The sequence below is a fragment of the Aplysia californica genome, unplaced genomic scaffold (assembly GCF_000002075.1).
Source record: "Aplysia californica isolate F4 #8 unplaced genomic scaffold, AplCal3.0 scaffold00631, whole genome shotgun sequence".
Classification (NCBI taxonomy): domain Eukaryota; kingdom Metazoa; phylum Mollusca; class Gastropoda; order Aplysiida; family Aplysiidae; genus Aplysia; species Aplysia californica.
Window position 1 is genome coordinate 322,918 of NW_004797901.1, and position 25,465 is coordinate 348,382.

The window sequence follows — 25,465 nt, forward strand, 5'->3', positions numbered from 1 at the left end:
GCAGCGTAGTGAAATTAGGCACTCGTCAAAATAATGAAATCAAAGAAATCAGCATTTTGGGGGCCGCTGGCCAATTGTTTTTTAATTTTCTTTTTTTGGCTCAATACATTTTATGTCCATTTAAAATTAAATACATGTCTGTGAGGAGTTACTGAAAATCGTTGATTAAAGGCAAAAAAAATGTAAATTTCCAGTTTCAAAGGACTCTAAAGCTATGGAAGTTAACAAATTTTAGCGGCCATTTTCTTGCTAATTTTACCTCTGAAACCAGGCGAGCCTGACCTCTTTCAATCGCAAATATTTCTTTCGACTTTTTTTAACATGGACATTTTTTCCACCAAAAGGAAGGCAAACTAACAGGCTTTAAGAAGATACCAATAACCCCATATGCCCAAAAATTGACGAGCGCCTGAATCCACCACGTCATGACACATATACATGAGGGGTATACCAAAAGGTTTTTAACCTGGCCATGAGGGAATAAAGGTAGAAAGCTGAAATTTGGTACAAATCTTAATCTTTTCCTATGTAGTCACCTCCCACAGTTATAAGTTTTTGCCATTCTTAGTCAGAAAATCATCTTTCAGTTTGGGGAATAAAAAATAGTCGGACGCTGCTAAATCAGGAGAATAGGGTAGATGTGGCATAGCCACTTTTGCGTGCAGTTTCTGCAGCTTTTCTTCAAGTGTGTGCTGGCGCACCGTGGAGAGGCAGCAAAATGTCTTTTCGGACCTTTCCTCTGCATTTTTTCTTTTATAGCCTCTCGTATTGTTTTTACCTGGTTAGAATAGTGGTCTTCGGTGATCGTATGTCCATTTTCAAGATACTCTTTCATAATCACTCCTTCTCCGAATTCTCGGTACCAAAAACTGATAGCATCCCCTTTCCACTTGATGGCTGCACCTTTGTCTTCTTTGGTTTTGGAGACGAGGACTATTTCCACAGCATCGATGCCGATTTTGACTCAGGAACGTAGTGGTGGACCCATGTCTCATCCATGGTTACAAGTCTTTAAAAAAATTTTGATTCATCCTTTTCATACAGACCAAGCAATTCTGGACAACAATCCACACGTTGCACTTTTTGAGGGGGAGTCAATGAACATGGGACCCATCTCGCAGAAACCTTGGTCATATTCAAATATTCATTTAAGATTCATTCAACTGATCCAAAGCTTAGCCTAGTTTCTTTGCTCAAACGTTCGACTGTCACCCGCCTATCAGACAAAACAAGTTTCTTGATTTTCAACACATTCTCTTCTGATGTTGCTGTTACTGGGCGACCACTACGGTGGTCATCTTCAATGTTCATGAATCCGCATTTGATTTTTTTTACACTAAAATTTTATCACATCATAGGGTAGGCAATCAGTTCCCTATGTGGCACGCATCTCCGTAACTATATCCTGCAGTTGCCTGCCATGCAAGAACAAAAACTTCATTACTGCCCTGTGCTCAATTTTCTCCATTTTATATTGAAACTGGAGAACAACATACCCCCATTCACGTACAGTGCGCTGGTTTTAAAATCAGAAATCGGAAATTCCCCCAAATTTACATGCATTCTTGGAAGATGATGGTTGACTTTCACCCCAAATTTCAGCTTTCTACCGTTATTCCTTCATGGTCAGGTAAAAAATATTTGGTATGCCCCTCTCTCTCACATGTACCCAAAGGATGGGAGAACAGACTCTCTCCTTTCTCTCTCACACACATACCCACAGGACAACAGTAAACAGTGACACAGTCTCTCCCCTCCTCACTCCCTCAATAAAATCCCTCTCCCAATCTCTCCCATACATACACAAATTGACATTGGGACAAATAAACTCACTCCCATCCCCCCCCCCTCTCTCTCTCTCTCTCTCTCTCTCTCTCAAATACACACACACACACAGCACTGTAAAACCCCATACACTAAACTAAAACACACACATAAAGCAAAACAGACCCACTCCTTCCTTCCACCCACACTGAAGCTGAACTAACCCTCCCTTATCAATCACCTCAAATGAGTAGGTGATTGGCAGGTGCCACTGGTAGATCCTACTCATTCCCCTCTACTGATTCTGTCTTACTTGTTCCTACGCACACAGCCACAAGGGAAATTCGATAAACACTTCTCAAGCAGAATTGATCTCATTGGCCACAGCAGAAGCCACAAGTCATCCTAATCTTTATTGCTTCCGCTTTTCTACAACAATATTCTCCTCAGCAGATGCATTGGACATCGTCAAGACATTGACAGATGGACTGATATGCCTATTTTGATCACTATTTTCCATGCACTAAATGACAGTAAATCGTGGCGATATAATGCTTCTCTTTGCTCAAACAAACAAAAACCCCACTGACCTTCAATCGTCACACCCTCCTCATCACTGGCATCTCCTCTGCCACTCTCCATGTCGCCTCTACACTGGCTCTCGCCACTCGCCTCCTCTTCCTCGTCATCATCGTCGTCGTCCTCAAGGTCACTTGTGCCAATTTGATTCTGAAGCTTAGTGTACTTTGCAATCACCTGCAAAGAGAGGGGAGGGTTAGTGGGGGGGGAGCAGTGATATGTAGATGCTAGATAACATTTTGTTTCTTTGAGTAAAGAGACGCAAATCGACACAATAACGACCATTTAGCACAGGAAAAAGCATGAATGATTGACAGAAACAACAGAGGGAAAGGTAAAAAAAAAAAAAAAAGGATCAACTTGAGGTGCCCGCCCTCAAAGCACCTGCACAGGTAACGGTAAAAAAGCTGGATACAATAAAACTACCATTAAAAGGGTCAGCCTGAAACAAATTTTCTAGACAAAACAGAGAAAACATTCAAAACATGGTTGTTGTCAAGGTTCTGCATTACACTGAGTCAACACGAGATAGAAGTAACACGGCACCAGGAAAAAGATAAGAACAACAGAAACGCAGAAAAGAAGACGAGAAGTAGGAAGACATCCTCATCTCCGTAAATCCCAATGGCGAAACAGTGATTTTTTAACAAGCACAAACACTCATCAAATGCTTATAAATATTAATAAACAATACAAGCATAGACCAGGTTTTATACTATAATTACTGTCTACTGACCTGAGCTGCTATACAACAATAATTATAATGACCAGCCAGCACAATAACAACCGTACAAACAGCTCACCAACTACAATTCACCCATTGAGTGCTCATCCCCGGGACATTAAAGGTACAAAAGCAACATCTCCATCACAAAACCCGTTCAAAAGCAAAACAAAACAAAACAAAAGCAAAACAAAACAAAAGCAAAACAAAACAAAAGAAAAAGAAAAAAAGGTTGGAAAAGAAAAACTCACATGGTCTAAATTAGATTTGCCCACTCTCCGGTTTGCATCCAGCTTTTGCCTTAGACGTGCATCACAAAGGTAGGGATCCGGTCCACTACTGAACCTGTCACCATTCATAAAAATGATTGATCACTCAAGTATCAAAAGAGCATGAAAGGGAAGCAATTCTTATTCTACACAAATATCACAAAACTAAACATTATATACTGAGAGTAAGGAGTACAGAGGTGGAAACAGACATCTGAGCACACAACATAGTACTGCTTTTACAGCCCTAAAATCTCATGAATTTGAGACCGACCATGATAAGAGAAAAGTCTCTTGTGCAGTTTAAGGCATGCTCTGCTAAAGAATTTTCATCACAACAGAAGCAATTTAATTAGAAATGGGGAAACACGAAAATATATCCCTGTCTCACAAAATCCAAACATCAACACAGGACCAAGATATACCCGTCAATATACAAGAAGGAAACATTCTGACCACAGGAAAACAATGTTTCAACCTGCATAAACAAATACTTTCAATGACATTGAATTCTGACATAATTCACTCAATCACCCTTCACTCTGACTGATGTGCAAGAGACTACAAAAAGAGTACACACATTAGATTCAATACGAGATACCCTTTTTTCCTCCACCTTTAAATTTGTGTGTCATTGATTAAGAGGAACCCTTGTTACATCCAGCAATTTAGTACACCCCATATATATGCTAACAGCTTTCAGAAAAGTATTCTAAGGCAGAGTCAACTATTTCAGCTGTATAGAGGTCATCATTCACTAACCTCAGGGCATCAGTTCGCCTGTTGCCTAAAGTGGCGATGAAGTCCTCATGTCGTCTCTTCTGTAACTCCTCCCCGATGTCCACAAATGCTTCCCTGGCCACATCGTTGATGTGGGGCCCACTGAACAGAGAGAGAAATAAAAATATAATTCAGTTGGTTCAGTTGGGGATGCCAGCCCAATACAAAACCTGACTTGATCAAATTTTTAAAAATGTTTTTTTAATATAGGGTTTTACGGCGCTCGTAACTGCATAAGGTCATATGAGCGCCAAGGGCTGGGTGTCAACAGGGAAGTCCTTACAGGGAATCAGACTTACTCTGCTCATCTCTCTAGCTTCAACAGCACAAGGTCTGCTTCGACTATCAAGGCACCCCGAAAATAGCGGGTCACAAGAGTGACAAACATACAAAAGAAGTAGAGGAAAATGACAATAGTAAGGATTAGGAAAGAAAAAGCAGCAGTTTCCAGATCAGGCACAGTTATGAGCGTGACATGATGAATCAGCCCATATACAATTCTACTATGCTTGAACGAGAAATGTCCCCCCTTTGGGAATGGCCTAAAGATACCACAGTCAGTGGCACTGCCCCGGGGGGGTTGACTTGATCAAAGAATAGCCAAAGCAATAAAATATCAATACCAATTCCATGATGTTAAGTCAGAGTACTCTGTGAGAAAGAACTTTAACTTACTGACCACATTTTTAAAACCAAACAAATTTTGAAAAAAGAACAATTGGTGATAAAAGGTTGGAAGAAGCCACACAACAACGCCTACTAATGACCCATGCCATTATAGGACATATGACACACAGCTTGTAAGCTTGAGAACATTTAGGGAAATACTAACGCCTAAAGGAGCAACAACAAAGTTTCTTCTATTTTTGTCTCTTAAATGACTTTAAGTCAAACCTTTGTAAAGAGCAAGACATCCAACAGATATACAATAAAATTCAAAATTTCCTTTCTCCCTCTCACCTCATATGTAGCTTGTACTTTTTGTTGCATGACGCGATGACAGCCTTCACATCGTGGAAGTCGGGGAACACCTTCCGTTTGTTGAGGAACTTTTCAAGACGTCGGTTGATCTCTTTGTACCTAGTACCTTATGACAGAACAAGACGATAACATTGCTTTGAAGACAAGACCCAAGAATCTCATTAGCTTTTTTTTTATCTCATCGACACAGAAGATATGACTTCCAACAAAAACCAACAAGTTCATATCTCTTGAATAACCGCTAGTGCCAGGCAGTACCGCCGAAACCCAGTGTCAGTACTTTCTCGGCATCCGAGAACCACCAGTACAGTTACCGGTACAGTGGAATCCTGTTATAACAAGAGGGAGGGGACCGGTACGAAATGGCTGTTATAGCAGGATTCTCGTTATAAGGGATCCAGTAATAAATTCAAAAGAAATAGTAACGTAGGCCTAATCTGTGAGTTTGGTGTTCTGTTTATTTCTTTTTGTTATCTCCCCTGATAATGGTGTTGCTCAACATGACCTCTGTGTTGCTCAACATGACCTCTTGGTCTTACTTGATAAAAAATCGAATCAGGTTTCTTTCTCTAGCGTTAGCGATGTTGACAGCTCGACGTTGGCGATCAGAACGAAAAGTTCTCTCGGCTAACTCGCCCGCTGTGTTTTCCCCCACCCCACCACACTCTGTGGCGCGTTCCCACGTCTGCTTGCGCACGTCACACATTCGCTCCATCCATCACAGCGCAGTGACCTCTCCATCCCCACATCAGATAAGTGAGAGGCATGATAGGCCTAGATAATCTTGACTAGGCTGGCCTATCACAACGAGGTAATGTGTTGTGCTTCACAACGGCTTGTCTGCGTGTGCCACACCCTCCCCACTCATTCGCCTTCATCGTTGGCACACATGGACTGTCCCATTCTTTGTTTAGCTAGATCACCAACAAGTTTCTCTACTGGCGAGGTTTTACAATGTGTATAATTAACCTATATGCTGTGCACAGCAGCAGGAATATTCCGCTATAACAGACTCACATGTTTATCTGATTGCGCTATAGCGGTATTTTATTTACAAAGATAAAGAAGGGGAAAAAAGGGTTTTTAGAATAATGCCTTTATAACAGACTTCTCGTTATTTCAGGTCTCGTAATAAGTGGACTCCACTGTACTGGGAATGACACCAGGAGGTGACATCACAGACTGTGCGTCCCGCCCCGATCAGTGCCGCACACACAAGTCAGAATTGGAGAGGCCAACTGTGACGCAAAATACCTTTGAGATTTGCCGCCGCGCAGGATTAAACTTTGCACACAGAATTTTTTAAATAATTATCGCTGCTAAAAATTGATTTAATTTTCGAAATTAGCCTATCGAAGTAAGCAAAGGGGCTTGCGTGGAACCTGATTTGATCCCATATTTAAATTTAAGCAAAGTTCGCTTTTGAATGTCAATTTTGAATATGAAGTCATGTATCAAGGTCACCCGCTGCGTTGCGCATTTGACGTCACAGTTGCCTAGGCATTAGTCTAGGCCTACACACAGCACACTCCCCGTGGCCCGGTAAAAAACCGTTGGTGTCGGCTCCTTCCTAGAGCTGGTACAGGAGGCCTGGTACCATACTGACACCTCCTTCGGTAGAACCGGGAGTTCCGGTACTGGGTACTGGTACCTGCCCAGCCCTAATAACCGCAGGGGACTATCATGGCCTGGAGGTTAAGGTGTTCGCCTCTCATTCAAAGAATCCGCTACAGATCCCTTGGTGGTCCAAAATCGATAAGAGTTGGCTTCAGCCGCCACCAGGGCAAAACTCAAAATTTCCTACCAACTGAAAATGTTAGGTGCGTCCCGCGCACTCATATGACATTATGTAGTTGCGAGCGCCATTAAACATTTAAACCCCCCCCCCCTAAAAAAAAAGAACAACCGCAAACTTGGAGGTTTTTTTTCGTTTTAGTAGAGGTTTTACGGCGCTCGCAACTGCATAAGGTCATATGAGTGCCAGAAGATTAGAGGTGTTACAAGAGATTAACAAACATAAAAAAGAAGGGGAGATAAGGGCGATAAATGTTTGAAGGGAAAAAAGAAGCAAACCACACCGGAGCACCCGCCAACCACCCCCGGCAAATTAGAAAAAGAGCAACCTATTCTGTTGCTACAGTTGAAACAGTATACAACTAACCAGTATAACATCCCCCATATTTCTCCCAAAAGAGATCAGGACAATAGCAACATTATGTTTTAAAAAAGTAGAAGGAGCAGGCCACACCAAAGCGCGAATCACAAGCTCCTCTGGTACAAATACAGTTGGACACATAACACGAACACAGAAAACTCAATATCAGGGATTATAGCTCGTATAATTTGCCATTCCCAAATGATATCATTTCAATTTTTCGATATTGGTTAACCCAAATTATGGACGTGTCAAATACATTTGTGAGGCATCATGGTGAAATCAAGCGCTCATCAAAATAATCAGGCATTTTCCCGCCAGCTCAGCAATTTTTCTCGTATTTTTGCTTTCTGGCTCAACACCTTTCATGTCCACGTAAAAACACATTTTATTGTGAGCTTTACAGGAAAACAATTAAAGGCAACAATTATATAAATTATTAGTTCTCAAGGACTCTCGAGCTATTGAAGTTATAGAACTTGGCATCCATTTTCTCGTTAATTTTACCTCTAAAACCAGACGACCCCCAGTTCTTTCAATCCCAAATATTTCGACTTCTTATTTTAAAGAGAGACTGGGGGCTCTCGTGGCCTAGAGGTTAAGGTGTTGGCCTCTCATTCAAAGGTCCCGGGTTCGAATCTGGGTAGCAACCAAAAAATTTTCTTCTCTAAAATTGTCTCCTTTCACCTCCTTTCCTGCTCTCTAGCAATGTTCTGTCGTCTGCTTTCATCTCTTCTTTCTGCCCCCACCCCCTCACCTCCTTTGCCCCCTCCTCTGGGCTCCTGACTCTTTCTGCAGTCTTTCTACTGCTACTCCTTGGCTCCTCCTTACTGCTGTCTTTCTGCTACACCCCTGATCTTCTGGTAGGAAAGTTCTACACCTAGCCTTCTCGGACAAGGGCGAAAAATCTCTGACGGCCCATGTGCAAGTTGTGCAAGTTAAAGATCCCTTGGTGGTCTAAAATTGATAAGAGTGGGCTTCGGCCGCCACCCGGGCAAAATTCTAAATTTCCTACCAACTGAAAATATTAGGTGTTTCCCGCGCGCTCATATGACCTTATGCAGTTGCGAGCGTCGTAAAACACTTTACAAAAGCAAAACAAACAAAAGAGAGACTGGTATTTTTTTCATTGAAAGAAAGGCAAATGAATAAGCTTTCAGATGATACTAATAAATCCACACGCCCAAAAACTGACAAGCACCCTGGCGTGGTTGAGTTATGCATGCCTGACTGTACTTTGCTCAAGGTTACAGGTACTACTCTACAGCTTCAGGCACAACACATCTGATCCATACCTTTGTAGCGGATGCTCTTCTCTGTAGGGCGGCCTGTAGTCACAGTACGGCCTGTGATCTCACACAGTTTGGTCCAGGCAGCCACAAACTTTTTCTTCAGTTTGTCCTCATAGATGTAGGAGGAGTCTTCCGCCTCCATGTCCTCCAGGCTCAGCTCCCTCTCCTGCGCTTTCTCAATCTCATTCCGCAAAGACTGAAAAGTCAGGTTTCAAACTCACATCTTTAGTATTTCAGTTTTAGTACGCCTTCTACAGCATTTGCAACACAATAAGCTCATATTAGTGCCAAAGATAGAGGTATTACAGGAGAGAAACACACAAAAAAAAGGAGGAGAGGTAAGGACGATAGACATTTGATAGAAAAGAAACAGCAAACCACACCAGAGCACCTGCTAACCAGACCACCCACATATTCTACTTCATGGGTGAAAATTACCAAAATCAGAGGGGAAAAGTTGTCAGTAAAGACAGACAAGGCTCCTAAAGCTTAACCCAGTAAACCCTGAAACTTGACATTTCCCAAGTCCACATTCCTTACATACTCGAATGTGACTTGCACGCACATGCACAGAAATACACCCCAAGCCAATTACTGGCTTCATGGTTCAATGCATTTCGTACCAGGTAAATTTGTCCGAAGATTTTCCTTTGCACAAATATATATTGGAACTTTCATGCTAAAATTTGTATGCTAGGGCGTATCCAGTGAAAGATGGCACGGACTGTCAGTGAATCACAGTAAAATTCCCATTTTTCAGTCTCAATCTACAGCTTATCACTTTCTTCTGTCTGAACCATTTCCAATGTTTGTCTTCTCTGACCACACCCTCTTTATCACACAATCCAGTCCTCTCAGAGGTCAAGATCTATCTCTTTGTTTTAAATTTTTTGTAGGCGTTTTACGGCACTTGCAACACAATTAGTTCATGTTAGAGCCGAAGATAAGAGGTGTTGCTCGAGTAACAAACATAAAAAAGGAGGAGGGATAAAGACGAGAGTTGTTTCTCAGGAAAGAAGGAGCAAACCACACCAGAGCACCCGCCAATCATCCACAGATCTATCTCTCCTACAATTTGCTACAGCCAGTGCTTCAAACAGACAAAGCTGAAAAGTAAGGAAAATTCTATGCCTTGGGTCTCGGTCCAGGGATAGAGTCCCCGTGGGGGTTCAGGAGATGAAGCCCCCCGAAGAAATTGAAATTTAGTGCTTTTAGAGGGTTGACAATGGCATTTTGAGCCTGTTTGAAGAGATACCATCAACCCGTAACATCTATCTTTTCACCATGGTTTTGTCTTTTGTCTTGTTTGATCACCAACACATCCTTTCCTCTCTGGCAATGTTTTTAAAGAGCAAGTTCCCCTTGCCACTGCTTGTATAGGCCTAATTCCATTTGTTACTGCACTATTGAAAGCAGGCAAATCCAGAAATAATGAAAAACAATATTTCTATAACATTGAGTTATTTCTGAGAGAATTATCGTAATTCTCTTTGCAAAAGGTTAACGTTATAGAAATGTGCCGAACTGCACATTCCCCAAACTCGGCCATTACCTCTCTATGCATTCATTGCAGGTTGTTCAGCAATACATTTTGACTCGCAGATTGGTCAAAATCTGGCTAGTCATAATAGCAAACTTTTGTGTTAATTTCCGGAACTTATCCAAGAAGATATATGAAAACAAGTAAGGATCCTTTGCTATGGAATATCGGTAGCCCTACGCTATTGCACTTTTTACGGATGGAGTTGATAACGTTCAGAACTTTCAGAAAGTAGGGATTTCCGTAAAAATACGGAAGATTGGAAGCACTGTACACTGTACAGCATTATCCATCAACATACTTTGGAGAGCCAAATGACCAGAAACAATTAATAACAATAACTGAGGAAGTACATGTTCATTGATAGCATGCAGAGAATCAGCATACATAACAGGTACATGTTTTGGGGAACAAATACAGTGGAAATGGCCTAACAAGGTTGCCCATTGCTGAGGAGAAGAGTAGCCATCATAGACAGGTGAATGCCTTTGTCATTACAATAATGTTTGTTTGTTTTTTTTTATGTTAACTTAAGAGAATGGGAAGAGGTTGTTTGTACAGATGATTATCTTACACGGAGACCATTAAAGCAGGTTCAACTATTTGAGCAATAAAAGCATGGAAAAGAAGAAGATATAGACCACACCAAAGCATCAAATGACCATTCGGCATTCGCAGAGAGAGTTAAGTGTGTGAACAAAGAGGTCAAACACAAGAGGAGGGGCAAAAAACAGTAGCAGTATTATCACCTCGAGAAGATCCTCCAACTTTTTCACATGCTTCTGCTTCTTCTTGTCTCTGCCACTGTCTAGGCTGAGCGATGCAGGTGTGGGAGATTCAGCAGACCTTCCTGGAGCGGGACACCAGGACATTGGCTCCTCTTTCAATTTTCCCAAAGAGGTTGGTGTTTCAAACTCATCGGCGGAGGAAGGGCCTGCATCCTTTGATGGCATGTCCGATTTTGGGGGCACGAGTTCTGGGGTTTCTGGGGAGATCAGATCAGAAGTACCAGATAAGTATCTAACCCTTTGTTCCAACACACCCAAAGCCGACAGGACCTGAGCGCATAGTTTTAGTAATGTAACAGTTTTACAACACCAATAACACAAAGGGGTCAAAGAAGTACCGACGTTTAGAGTTTTACAAAAGAGTAACATACGAAGAAATGGAGGGGAAAAGATTAAAACGATTGATGTTTTTTGTTTTAGTGAATTTTACAGCACTAGCAACACAATTAGGTTTGTAAAAGTGCAGATGTTTAGGGGGAGGGGGGGGGGGTCGTGAGAGTTTTACAGCACTAGCAACACAATTAGGTTTGGGGGGGGGGGGGTGTTTCGTGAGAGTTTTACAGCACTAGCAACACAATTAGGTTTGTAAAAGTACAGATGGGGGGGAGGTGTTTTCGTGAGAGTTTTACAGCACTTGCAACACAAGTTGTAAAAGTGCCAAAGATTGGAGGTGTTACAACAGAGTAACAAACAAACACAAAAAAGGAGAGATAAGGACAATAGATGTTTGGTAGGAAAGAAGGAGAGAGCACCTGCTAACCACCCACAGATAGGTGTTTGATCAGAAAGAAGCAGCAAACCATACCAGAGCACACGCCCATCATACCCCTGTACACAAAAGCTACTTTGACAGTACCGCAAGATTTACACCACCCATGGTGGTGTACACAAGGAAACTGGTAGCACATGTTGAGACTGTTGGGTCAATGGTTATTAGCATGGGTCTCAACTCGGAATTCTAAAAAAGGAGGAACTTTTCAGGTGATTGCCACAGAAGCCCATTTTTGCGAAACACCCATTATTATTATACTGTTGAACCCTAGAATGCTGAAATAAAAACCATAAATTTATCAAACAAAGGTTATTTCACACCATTTAGAGGGTTTGGGAGATAATTTCAAGTAAGAGTCATGTATCAAATATTTACAATCTTGATTACGTACAGAAAGTGGAGGCGCCTGGGGTCTTGTGCAACTTATTTATATTTTCCCATCATCATATTTGCCTGTATATATAAACTATATATAAAAAGGAATATTGTTTTGAGCCTAGAACCAGAATATCGACTGTCATGATTCATATCTTATATATATATAGGCCTATATAATAAATGAGAAAGACAAAAATTAATGCTCAAACTCAAAGTAGAGTTAATAGCCCAAGTAGACCTATTCAGTGTGTGAGGTGTAAGAACTGTGGGAGGGCAAGATGCAGTGATACTGAAAATCTGCGAATCTTGAACAGAAAGCTAAAATATAGAGATCTAATTTCCTGTCACCAATCCAATGAAAGGCGAACACTTAGGCCCCTAAGTTCCATAACACGCTTACAAGATAATATGACGTTTCCCGATTTCACACAAGGACTGCATCAACGCACACCTTACTTTGCAGAGAGCTGTAGATCAGGTAGTAATCAAAATTCTAAACACTGCACATTTGCTTTCAGTTTCAGTTTGTTTGTCCTCTGGTGTTGCCCCCAGCCCCCCCCCCTCCCCCCCCCCTCCAAGCCCTCCCCTATCCCCGAGTGCGTCTTTTTAAAAATTCAATAATCTCCCCCATTCCTGAGTCCTGTACTTGGAAGCGCTCAGAACGCGCGCAGGTTCATTGACCGGTCACAATGGCGAGCCTGACAAGACGCTTATATAGCTTTCTTTTCGTTGTTGTTTTTTTTTTTTCTTGTTGGTGTTACCCCCACAAGTGACAGCACAGTGACAAATATTGAATTATTTTCATGGCGACACCACATTTGTAGTGCCGAACCTGCATGTTACAATAAATGTTGCGTTATCAGACAATTACTGACAAACTTCTGGGTGGTAACGAAAGCAAAAGTAGATCTTGATTTTCCAGTCGAGCCTTGGTGACACAATTCCGCTTGCCGCCAAATCGCATGAAACGTACTCTCAGAGCCAAATTAATATCACAATCGCGACCGGCAGAAATGAACTCAAAGACGTGACAGATACCGGATGTCAAGTGTGATGCGATCGAGAAGTAGAAGAACAGCAGCATCAGATATTTAGATCTGGTATTGAATACAGACATTGTAGCTGAAGGTTCATGCAATGGAAAGAGAAGTAAGCACATTTCTACTTATCTAAAGGTGAATATCTCATTATTTTATGTTTTTCTTATATTTAGTTAAGACCCAAAAAGCGAACACAGAGTATTTTCTTATATAAAAAGTATGACTCAAAAACAGAACAAAGTATGACGTACATGAAGGGGTAGAAATTTGAAAATGCTTTTCTTGTAGCAATCTAAATCCCATTCTTCACAGAATCGTGCACATCAGAGGTTACCGAACTGGACACCTTAAGCATTTTTGGCATTTTGTGAATATTATCCACTGGTTGGCAAAATCCAAATTTTTTAAAGGATTTTAAAGGATTTTAAAGGATTTTAAAGGATTTTAAAATTCCGTTTTGGAACACAAAGTAGGGAGGAGGTTACAGAAAATTATGACATACAAGTGCAAGCATACTTGTGTGTGTGTGTGTGTGTGTGTGTGTGTGTGTGTGTGTGTGGTGTGTGTGTGTGTGTGTGTATGTGTGTGTGGTGTGTGTGTGTGTGTGTGTGTGTGTGTGTGTGTGTGTGTGTGTGTGTGTGTGTGTGTGTGTGTGTGTGTGTGTGTGTGTGTGTGTGTGTGTGTGTGTGCATGAATCCGTGTCTGTGGGTGCACGTGTATGAAATACTAAACCAATGTGCCCACATCTGAACAATAAAGAATGTATCTTATCTAAATCTCATTTATCTCATCTAGACACACCATTCGCCACATGCCAAGCCATATAAAAAAAGCTGTAAAGAAGGGTATTGAGTAACTGTGTACACATAGAGTCATCCGGACAACCGTAACAATCCCACATAAACAAATTAAGGAGACCTGAGTACTGAGAACAAGGAGAAGGCAACCACCTGAAAGAAGACCATCGCTCAAGGAAGAACAGAGATAAAAACAATACAAGATGGACTCTCTGTCTCTCTCTCTCTCCTATATCTTCCCTCTTCTCTCTCTGTCTCTCCTTCCTTCACTTCATAATAAACTATATATATTTTATATAGACTCTCTCCATATATATATATATATATATATAATTTTTTTATTTTTTTTTAGGTTAGTTTTTTAGTAGAGATTTTAGGGCGCTCGCAACTGCATAAGGCCATATGAGCGCCAGAACACTAGGTGTTACAAGAGAGTAATAAACATAAAAAAGAAGAAGGGGAGATAAGGACAAAGACGTTTGATAGGAAAGAAGTTAAGCAAACCACACCAGAGCACCTGCCAACCACCCACAAATATACATATAACATTCCCTTTATCTTTCTTTGCTCACAAGCATTCATATAATAACTGCATTCATACTGTAAACAGAAAAGCCTGTGCAAATTTCAGACACAGTGACCCAAAGTGGTCTTCTACATTTCCAGTTGTCACATCCCAGACTTTCCTACCACTAAATCTCGTACCTGCCCCCAGTTTGCTGGCATTGACAAAAATTGTTAGGTAGAATCGTATTTAGCAGTGACTCAGCATTAGGATACTGGCCATATTTCGCTACAAACAGAAGAGGACACTGACTAGAACTAGGCGTGGGCCACATCACATCCCCAAAAACCATATGTGGTCGCTTTTAAAGACAAGCGGGCTAACCCAGATTTCGGGGGTTTCCATAAATCTTGACCTACACCAAAAGTATGCATTGCCCAACATACAGGAGAAGTTTGGTTTCATTAGTGTGTACATTTGTTTGGTTTTGGAGAAAACTCTCCTTGTCTTTTATAGAAACTGAACAAGGGGCAAAAACTTTACCTTCGGTTTTCTCAAAAAACAGCATTTTGCGGGATAGCCCCCTTGTGCTTGAAAGTGACCAAGTGTCACGACGCTGTGGGATCAGGCACTCATCAATTATTATTATTCAGCAAATGGAATTATTAATATCCTCTTAGAACTTGTTCATTTGCCTTGCTTTCAATGAAAAAAAACCCATCCATCTATATAGAATAGAAGTCAGGATATTTGCGATTGAAGGATGTGGGGTTGCCTGGTTTTCAGAAGTAAAATTAGCGGAAAAAAAGGCCACCAAAGACTTTCATTACTTCCATACTTTGAGAGTCCTTGGATTTTGAAATTTTACATTTTTTGTGCCTTTAATCAATGTTTTTTTCAGGTAAAATGCACACCGAAATATTTTATATGGACATAGAATATGCTTAGCCAAATAAAAATTCGATAAAAATTGCAAAACATGCTGAAAAATATGGTTTCTTCGATTTCATTATTTTGACGACTGCCTGATTTCACCAAGATACATCACATATGCTTGCATAATCACATTCAACAGATAGGATATAAAGCATTTAGTATTCAAGACACCTTTTACTGGGAGTTTTCACAAAGGAACCTGTTGTATTGTTACAACTCGAACATTCTAAAAAAAAAAACAGAAACCTTGAGAGTAGATTTATCTCTATGTAAACAGATTTCTGCGAAAGAAGCTCTATTGATCAATATGAACCTGTCATCAGACAAGAAATGCATTGGTGGTAAATTAATGCCCACTTTCAACGCTGACCCACAGCAAAGGAATTTACCAATACCAGGCACTTTTGGAAACTTTGCCAAACAGTTCAGAGGAACTTCTCAAGAGGGGGGTTCACTTGTCAACCTGATGTCCAGAGTTCAATCCCCACAAGCATCATGTTTTTTCCCTATGTTTTCTACACCCCCTTATCCTAGGGTATATACCATTCAGCACCTCGTCTTCTTGCACGCACAAAAAATTTCAGGGGTCCTAAGAGGAAGTTACGAACATGAAGTTTCCTCGGCGATTCTAATATTTAAAAGCGTAGGCTCTTCCGGTCGATGTCCTGGTAAAATAAAAAAAATAATTCATACCCAAAACTGAGGCCACTCTAGTCATTATTAAGAGTACCTTCAAAAACAGCATGTGACTGCCTGTCGTGCAAGGGAGAACTCAATATTCTATTGTATAAAATGGCCAAGTACATAAAAATCAACTGCACTGTGAGATGAAAATCTTTAAGTCGGTTATTCTCTGAGCTCAAGCAGGGGTACGTAGAGAAAAAGATGATGAGAATCCCAGCCTTCGTTTTCAGCAAAATCACATCTCAACATTGCCATTAGTCAACAAAGTTGGCCCACTTCATTCAGTCTTTGATTTTATACCGTCATCAGTCCTGTGATTTCTACGAGTGCTTCTTTTAGGTGACCCTATCAGCATTAGAGGGCCAATGTTTCTGACAGATTTGAAAGAAAAGCTAGCAACATATAATAATGCTGTGTACTGACCTCACACACACAACACAGTGACACCGAAAGTGATGCCAAAGAATTAAAAAGTTTACAAAGTGCTATTGCAACACAAAATAACTCTCTAAAAAAGGTGCATAGCCTAGATGTGGAACATATTGTTTAAATTTCACTCCTTACAACTTCTTTGCACTTTGAGAAAAACTAGATTGCATGGAGTTTCTACCACCTCAGTCATGGCGTTCACGGTATTCAAAGAAATCTAGATAAAAAGGGTTGATTGAACATCTTGCTATGATCACAGACTTCACGTGTGAGCTTTTGAACAAAGGAGGTCTAATTTAGAATTATGAAGCGTGATGAAACAAAATAAGGTACCGTGTTGGCCCATGAAAAATTACTGATATTCAGAATATTATAAGAACTTCGTTCAGCAGCAATCCAGAAATAGTAGGTCACTAAGAACAATTTCTAGCCATGAGAGAAGGAATCTCAATCATACTCAATGTCAGCAATATCCTCTCATTATTGATGCTCCCAAACATCACAAGGAAACACCCAAAGTCTGAAACCTCCATGCAATGTGTATCAGACAATCAAACTTACCAGAGGTCTTTCGGGAGCATGCTGGACCCTTCTGTTCATCATAATCACCAGTTGACAAAACTACCACACTCTGTTTCTCAGTCTTGGAGACAGACTGTTTCGAAGTGCTGGCCTCCGCATCTGATTCACCTGTCTTCTCAGAGTTAAACTTAGACGAGCCATCACCACCTGTGGAAAACCGAGGTTCTTTACTATAACTATAACTGCTTGTACTTGGGTCAAGTTTGGTGATTAAAACGACAGGCACTTTCAATCGTATGTGCCGTGAGATGGGTCCTGATGGGTCATTATCGTCACACAGCTGGGGGTCAGGTAATGATAACGTGTGACTCCCATCATGCGAGAGAAGAGACAATTTGTCTTCTTCAGCAATCAGAGCAAGATTTTCAGGCACTGGTGATGTGTGCTCACTATGTGGGTGAAATAATGCATTAGGTGAAATTACTGCATGCAGCTGTGAAAGATGAGACGGTGTGTCGTCATCTTCAGAAGACATCCCACAATGGTGGGGCAACAGTGATGTGTTGTCAGGGTGTGCCTGGGCTAAAAGGGAGTGGAAAGCATGAGTTTCAGACAGACAAGACTTAGTTGTGTCGTCTTCTGATAGCATCAAACGCTTGTTCGGCATCACTGACAAAACATCAGACTGCTGTTGAGATGATGCTGGGGGCGAATCGAGAGTGAGTGACTCAGAGACATATGACAGAGTTTCATCGCCAGAAAAGGTCTCACAATCCATGAGCAATGAAGTAGTGTCGTCAGATTGACATGGTGAAGGTGCAAGTGGTGAGTTATGCTCTGCATGAGGCAGAGTGCCAGGGACTCCGGTAACGGGTTGTGTGTCTAATAAAACTTTGGCATGATCTGATGCTGCTTTACTTTTGCCCTTGGTTTGGAAAGGGGACTCGCCTTTGTTCAGTCTTCCATGGAAGGAGGGGAAATTGCTATTGGAGGTTGTATCCATAACAATGTCGACAGGAGATTGGTCTTGACTAGTGTCAACATCCACCACAGAAACAAATCGAGAAACAGACCTGTGCTTACGCTCATAATTTTTGCTCCAGCCAAAGCTGGCTGTCTGCAATCCACGAACAACATTAGTCTTACCAAAGCCAAATGAAAATTGTGGAGAGCCAGACCGTCTTGGCTCACTATCTCCACCTCCTTTCTCTGTCAACAGCGATGACGACGAACCAGCAACACAGGGCAGTGGGATAGTGCGAGTAGCACAAAGAGTTGGTAAGTTGCTTTCCGCTCTGCTGTTTATGTTATCTGACACTTCCTCCTTACATTGTCCACTTGAAGGACTCAGAGTATAAATGGTGCTGGCCTCTGCCACTCTCCCATCGCCTATGGTGCAGGAACGCCGTCTTCCAGTTTGCCTTCTCCTCACCTCCCATCTAGATAACGTTGGCTTCCTCTCAAACCCACCCTGAATATCCTGCGCTTCCAGTTTTACTAAGACAACACGACACTTCTGAAGATGATGAAAGGAATATGGCTGACCTGTTGTTACCAGAGACGAGGCCTGCACTGAGGATGGCCCAGCTCTCTCCGCAGCTCGCTTGATTTTCTTGCTCCGGGGGCGTGCCTTCAGCTCGTTGACAAAGTCCTTGAGGTGAACAAACATGCGTGCTTTCTCAGTCTCCATGAGCCTGCGTGTTTGCTCCAACAGGGCCAGCATCTTGGGGGAGTTGCGAAAGTCTTCATCGCACTCTTCATAACGTTTCTGCACCAGTTCAATGAGCTTTGGATTCTCTCCTTCCAGAGCCACAGTGATGAAATCAAGGAACTGAGGATCACAAACAACACACTCATTAAATAATCTACGATCGAGTGGAAAAGAGGGCTGCCCACCCACCAGCCTATGTTTTAGTTATCAGCAGATAGAAAATTAGTATACCAGCTTAAAAATTCGAAATAAGTGGCTATGGAAAATCTTCTTTGATGGGGTTTCAAGGACAAGGGTTGTAGTCCATGTAACATTAACAAAGGCTAGATGACACAAAAGGAAAGACAATTTTCTCACACATTGTCAATCTAATGTTTGCCTTACTCTTGGCTTTGGCACTCTGAAGTCTAATGTCTTTCTAAGGGCAAAGAGGTACTAGGCAACTACAAAGGCTCAAATGCAAAATCAGACAGCTGCACATGATGTACTGACACAGACTGTTCGATTCTGGTAGTTCTGTTTTTCTCCCCTTCACACCAGGAAATTTGGTTGTAGGGTGGGGTAGCCAGAATGTTTTGAAAAACCTGAATCAGCTGTGTATTACGATCGTATTTTTGTAAAATTGAATAAAAATCAGAACAATTCCTAATTCCACCAAATGGCGAGTAACCCTTGGAATACTTGTCAAAAGGCTAAAAACTGAAAACTGTTAGAGGGATTTTACAAAGTCATAATCCTGTTTACAACTGCCATTCATTAAAAAACATGATTTTAAAAATAATAGCTCGTGAGCTTAAAACCAACATGGATGCAAAGACAGACTAAATGCAGTTGTTTAGTTCCTCTCTTACCTTGAAGGATTAATTGAAAAATGACAGTCCTTACTAATCGTTGACAGTAAACATGTAACTTACTAGTACTACCAAAAAGCACTTTTGACTGACACAGTGATAGAGATATCACATAAAGAGCAGACACCGAACTAACTCACTGATATTGAAATGGAAAACGTTAAGTAACAAAATGAAAACCAACACTCACTTCATGAGAACAATGACTTACCTGTTGGAATGCATCACTTGAGGAAGCATCCATGTTGATAGGAGATGGAGCCCTACAAACTCTGTGGAAGGATTGAAAAACAAGTGTCAATACACCTCTACTAAAAATACGTTTAAAATCAAGTATGTAATGTTTAAAATAAAGTTTCACATTCTTATTAAACGTAATGTGTGCGCGCCTGGTAGCCTGTACCATTGACACATTTTGAAGAATTGCACGTTATTGCAATTTATGGTACAAAAATCATTTCTGAACAACTTGCATCAATTTTTTAATTTTAAAAATAGCTTCAGCACTTAGTGAGATCTAGTTAATATTGTTGGGTGACCAGGGTGGGGTGCGGAAACAAAGTGTTAAGAAAAATGGCTTTAAGGTTTCCCTTAAATCTAGATTCAGTTCCACTCAGGGTCCTCATGAATATCAATCGATGGACAAGCCGCACTGTTTGTCTCCAAAACCTTTGACAACCCCGGGACTACACAAAGGCAACTTAAAATAAGCAGTTTTTCAAACAATCTAAAGTTTCAAGGTGTCATTAACCTTCCCAGTGCGCCAATATTTACTAGCAACTGGTGTATGACTATGACCCAAAACTAGCCAGACCTTAAAATACATCCTGACCCATTTTTGCGTCACACTAGTTTTAGAGGTGAAAAATGTCTTGATAATCCATGAGTTTTTAAATGTGACTTGCAACATGATAAGTGTTGATAAGTCTTGTACTTGGCTGAGGACAACTGTTGCAAATAAATATATCTCAGTCATTTCTTGGACTGATACAGTCGACCACAGATGGGTTGATATCGTCGGAGGAATGTAAAAAAATCAATTTACCCTTAGATCAATTTAACCGTCTGGACCATAAAACAACGGAAAGTAGTTTCCCCTCCTCATACTCATTATATAATTCACACACAAACTCTACTAGTCAGCTACTGTTGTAAAAATAGTGTAGACAGGAAAGGTTACCAAGCAATATTATGTTTTTTTCACGTCATTTTACAAATCACAGGGTGCTCACGCGCAGTCAAGTGTGTGCATGTGTGTGCGCGCCTGTGTGTATGTGTGTGAGAAAGAAAGAGAGTGGTGGCAGTGGGGTGTAGCGTGTGTGTGTGTGTGTGTGTGTGTGTGTGGGGGGGGGGGGGGTTGCAAGCGCCGACTGACAGCAATTACTCACACATTATATACGCACGTAATCATAACATGTAGGCCTACCTCTGCGAAAACCTTGCACTCTCACTGCTCTATTTAAGTTGCCATGTTCTTTAATCTCATTATAAATATGTACAGTGTCCAATATAGGAACTTTAGATCACTAAAACCCCTTGAAAATTAAGTGAACATTATTAGGGAAAAGAAAGTTTCACATATAAAGGTACGTTGTGAATATAAATAGCAATAGTTTTCAAATCCTAACAATTTTAACTGGGACTCCAGACTACACAAAGTAAAAGTTACACCAAGATACAATGAAGAGTACTTTTTCAGCCCAATATACCGATGTTTTACTGTATTACTCATTGTCTTGCAGTGCACCATACCCTTGGGTCTTGAGTGCAGTGGACCCTACATCGGACACGTGGTTCTTGCATTGTAGCGGCGAATTACATGTACACTAAGGAACTTGGAACCTCTACACCCTCCGTTTCACTGTTACCATTTTTTGCTTTCAAAACTAATTCATAAGAAATATTTCTTTCCCTCCATTTGCACTCACCAAATAGAAATATGTGTTAGCCATTAAAATACAATTGAAGATCATCTTCAAGAAGAGCTAGACCTGAAACAGACATTGGTGATCAACGTTCACCATTCATTTCTCTGTGTGGGTGCTCTCAAAAAACATGATAAACACTGCCAGTCTAGCCGTACTTATCTTAGGCCCTATTAACATTAGAAAACTGGAGGTTTAAAATACATTCCCTGTCATTAAGGTACCTGGTTTCGTCTCAAATACAAATACTTTAGTTAGGCTTTAGGTACTGCACACTAAAAATGTATATTTACAATTCAGTAGGCCTATTTTTTGTAAATGGTCAGTCTAGCCATAATATTAAGAATAAGTACGGCTAGACTGCGAGTCTAGCCGTACTTAAGTACATTAAGTACGGCTAGCCTCTTCCAAAAGAGAATGCGAGCGATACACAGAGACTGAGGAGAGAGAGAGAGAGAGAGAAGAGAGAGAGAGAGAAGAGAGAGAGAGAGAGAGAGAGAGAGAGAGAGAGAGAGAGAGAGAGAGAGAGAGAGAGAGAGAGAGAGAGAGAGAGAGAGAGAGAGAGCATGACTGCTCGATTGAAATTATGACATTGTTCTTTTCTTCAAATTGTGATTCCTCCAACTCCAAAAACGGAGGAAAAACGATCATTCATCGAAAAGACATTCGCAATTTTCATTTAGTTAGATCTATTTAGATCTAGGCTAACCTCGAAACTAGATCAATGATTTATGTCTGTCTGTCTAGATCGAGACCTAGGCCATAGATCTAGAAGAACCTAGGTCTACCCTGAGCCAAGAGGGCGCTGAAACTTTCCGAAATCACAAAAGAGTTCGCCTACCGGGTCTGTACACTTTGTAACTTTGTTCCCCGTTACCGGGTCTGTATACACAATACTAGATCTAGATCTATAGTACTACGGACTGGATCGCCTCAAAATTTAAACAAAGGCCACCTCTATTCTCACCCGGAGTGAGAATAGTGCAGGCGAGTCTTGTGGCTATTCTCACCCGGTGCGCGTTCACCAAATTTTGCGTTCACCCTAAACCACAGAATTTTACACTGTGATAACAGAAAAATTGAAGAATTCTGTGCCGTGAACAAACGTTCCATTACAACTGTAGCCTACTAAAAGCGTACAATTTTGTCTGTGGGCAGTGGAGAGAGAGAGAGAAAGAGAGAGAGGAGTAGCGCGAGAATTTCCGGACAAAACAAAATGGCGACCCACGTAGTTCGGCTCGATTCGAAAAGTTAAATAGCCGTAGCATCTTTGTAGACAACCAAATTAATTTACTTTCGTGTTTTAACATCATTTTTTAACTTTGTTTTGGTCAATTTGATCGCCCACACCGATAGACAGTATTCAGAAAGAGACAGAGAGAGAAAGAAGAGGGGAGGAGTTGATCTTGCGAGAACTTCCAGGCGGGTGAGAATAGCCACTTTCTTTCTTGTTTTGGTCAATTTGATCGTCCACACCGATAGACAGTATTCAGAAAGAGACAGAGAGAGAGAGAAGAGGGGAGGAGTTGATCTTGCGAGAACTTTCGGGCGGGTGAGAATAGCCACTTTCATAAACGAATTGTTTTCACTCAGTTTCAGTTTCATTTCAGCCTTGCGATCGAGTCGGGCGATCGGCCCCATCCAGCCGTCAAGTAGTAGTGGGCACCCTGTATAAGTTAACGACATGCGAAATCTTGATCTAGAATCAAGATCTAGATCTAGACTCAACAGACCACTACAGTCTACAGTAAGTGTACAGTACAGCATCGTAACGATGAAGAGATGAGATTTGCGGTGGCTGACCAGGGCAGATCTGACAATATTGTTTCAGAGAACAGTCTGTGGTTGCCCAGACAGGACCTGACCAGTAACAGAAACAAAGACGGTTCAAAAAGCGAGATTCGTTGTACGGTTCCCTGAGACAATATGCTAAGCACAAGAATGTTACCTGTCACATCACTGAAACACAACTTTTATCCAGAGCTGGTCTCTGGAATAGCCAGTGAAGTTTCTTTATGAACACAATAATTGACCGATTGAACGCCGCGATTCGCAGTTGAACTTCCTGTCTTCCAACTAAAGAGTAGGCCAAGAGAGAAAAGAAAAGAAGTACAATTCAAAAGTTTAACTTAGGCAAAGTATTGAAAAAAATAAACAAAACAATCTGTAATCGAGTGATGGGTTTTGTGGTGCAGTTTGTGTGTGTGTGTGTGTGTGTGTGTGTGTGTGTGTGTGTGTGTGTGTGTGCGCGTGTGTGTGTATGTGTGTGTGTGTGTGTGTGTGTGTGTGTGTGTGTCCTGTTTGTTGGGGTGGGATGGGGCCGGGTAGGATAGGGCGATGAGGTCTAGGCTAGGCCTAGTGGGTGCATCATGCCAGCTGGATCTATAGACTTCAACATAAGCTAAGGATCACTTGCAAACACTCTGACTGACTCTGGGTGGTCTTCTTGGGTCGACCTACACGTGGGCGTTCTTGGACTGATCCAGTGGCTTGATGGCACAGCTTCAAGCAGACAATGAGTGTGAATGAGAGAGTCTGACACTGCGAGCCTTCTGGCAACTTCTTGGGCTCCAACTTTCTGCAGCCATGCCATAGCTATGGCACGATCAAAGTCTCTCAGCTTTCGTCTTTGTGGCATGCTGATGCGATACTAGATTTTGCGTTAACGGCGGCTTATATTGCGACCGAAATGAGCACAGTTCGAGACCGTACGTCCGTTTATGACGATAACCGGAAATTTTAACCGAGGCATGTCCGTGGTATCGCACACAAGTCGATAAAAAAAACAGCAAATTTGGCTAGGCTAAAACTAAAACTCCTCCAGGATTTCCGTTCTGCACGTGGCGGTTTGGCCCCCCCTTTTGGAAGCTTTGCAGTACACATTGTTCACCCAATAACACTTTCAGAGCACAAAAATTTTTTTTAGAAATCAGAGCTGTCTGTCAATGGTCCTTAACTTTTGTTGAAGTCTGTAGTTTTGTTGGTCTACCACGGATATTTCTTGTTATACCGGTTGCCTCCAGGTTTAGCTCTTGAAAATACATGTAGTCCCGTGTCGTCTGAGTCTGGTCGCTTGCCGACATGACTTTTGTCATTCTTAATCTTTACAACTGCAAAATTCTGTTATCTAAACAACAGCACAAAAAGAAGCTATCACCCACTCACACATTGCGACGGTGTAGCCACAAGGTCCGCTTACACGAAACGATAAATTGTACAAAAACAGTATGATCTCTCATTTATACAACAAATCATTAGATTTACATATTATTTATGTAACCCCAACATTATGCAAAAATGCATAGATCCAAAATAGATTTCTAAGAAAGGGGATTGAAGAGAGTGAAAAGTCGGTAAATTTTTACTCATGCACCCACACACAAAAATGCATTGATTTGAGGGCTAACTGCCGTAATATCACACGTATGGCCACTAAAACCCTTGCAAATCAATTGCTTTCAAGTAAATATCAATCCTAATTGCCAAAACATCAAATCATTGTGAAATGCAGGGTAGGGGGGGGGGCATGCCCCCCCCCCGCCCCCCAGATTCTTTTTCGGTCAAGGGGGCATGGCCCCCTGAAACCCTCGTCCTTGCCATGTTGTTAAAATCAAGTCAATATATTACTGTTTTCAAACATCAATAACTTAAAAACTATTGATTTGCAGCAAAAATGAAGGCCATATTCGTGTTCAGCATGCAAAATACTACTAGAAAAATGGTATATAAAACGTGTACAGACGGGAGCATGAGTAAAAAATAATAAAAAACCCGATAAGTTTAGCAGCCTACACTTTAGTGGTGATACGAGTTGGCTATTTTCATAACAATAGCGTCCAAATTTGGCCACTGGATCTGCAGGTCGCAATACTTTTTTTCTGCAATTTCAAAGACAGCTAAAACATTTTTTTTCTTATCTTTTTTATATATGCCGATGAAAAGCTTAGTACAAAATACGCTCATGTGTGGACGAATGTTTTTCTGTGGATTAATTTTTGTGCACGCGATATGCGTTTAAATTAATGTGTGTGTGTGTGTGTGTG

At 41.3% G+C, this 25,465-nt stretch overlaps 1 protein-coding gene across 4 annotated transcripts in view; it reads right to left on the reverse strand.

Annotated features, from left to right (window-relative positions):
* Nucleotides 1–23,583, reverse strand: part of LOC101845720 — a 31,498-nt gene extending 7,915 nt beyond the window's left edge. The window contains exons 1-10 of one of the 4 annotated variants that reach the window (XM_005107796.3): nucleotides 23,371–23,576; nucleotides 19,709–19,769; nucleotides 18,481–18,766; nucleotides 16,975–17,142; nucleotides 10,834–11,069; nucleotides 8,548–8,740; nucleotides 5,077–5,203; nucleotides 4,099–4,218; nucleotides 3,319–3,412; nucleotides 2,355–2,520 (exon numbers count right to left, since the gene is read on the reverse strand). In XM_005107796.3, coding sequence (XP_005107853.1) covers nucleotides 2,355–2,520; nucleotides 3,319–3,412; nucleotides 4,099–4,218; nucleotides 5,077–5,203; nucleotides 8,548–8,740; nucleotides 10,834–11,069; nucleotides 16,975–17,142; nucleotides 18,481–18,766; nucleotides 19,709–19,741 — 1,423 coding nt within the window. In that variant the 5' untranslated portion in view covers nucleotides 19,742–19,769; nucleotides 23,371–23,576. Of the gene's footprint in view, nucleotides 1–2,354; nucleotides 2,521–3,318; nucleotides 3,413–4,098; nucleotides 4,219–5,076; nucleotides 5,204–8,547; nucleotides 8,741–10,833; nucleotides 11,070–12,422; nucleotides 12,490–16,974; nucleotides 18,767–19,708; nucleotides 19,770–23,370 lie in introns of those variants that run through there. The other 3 variants (XM_035972265.1, XM_005107797.3, XM_035972266.1) reach the window with 3 other exon arrangements.
* Nucleotides 23,584–25,465: the final 1,882 nt, after the last annotated feature.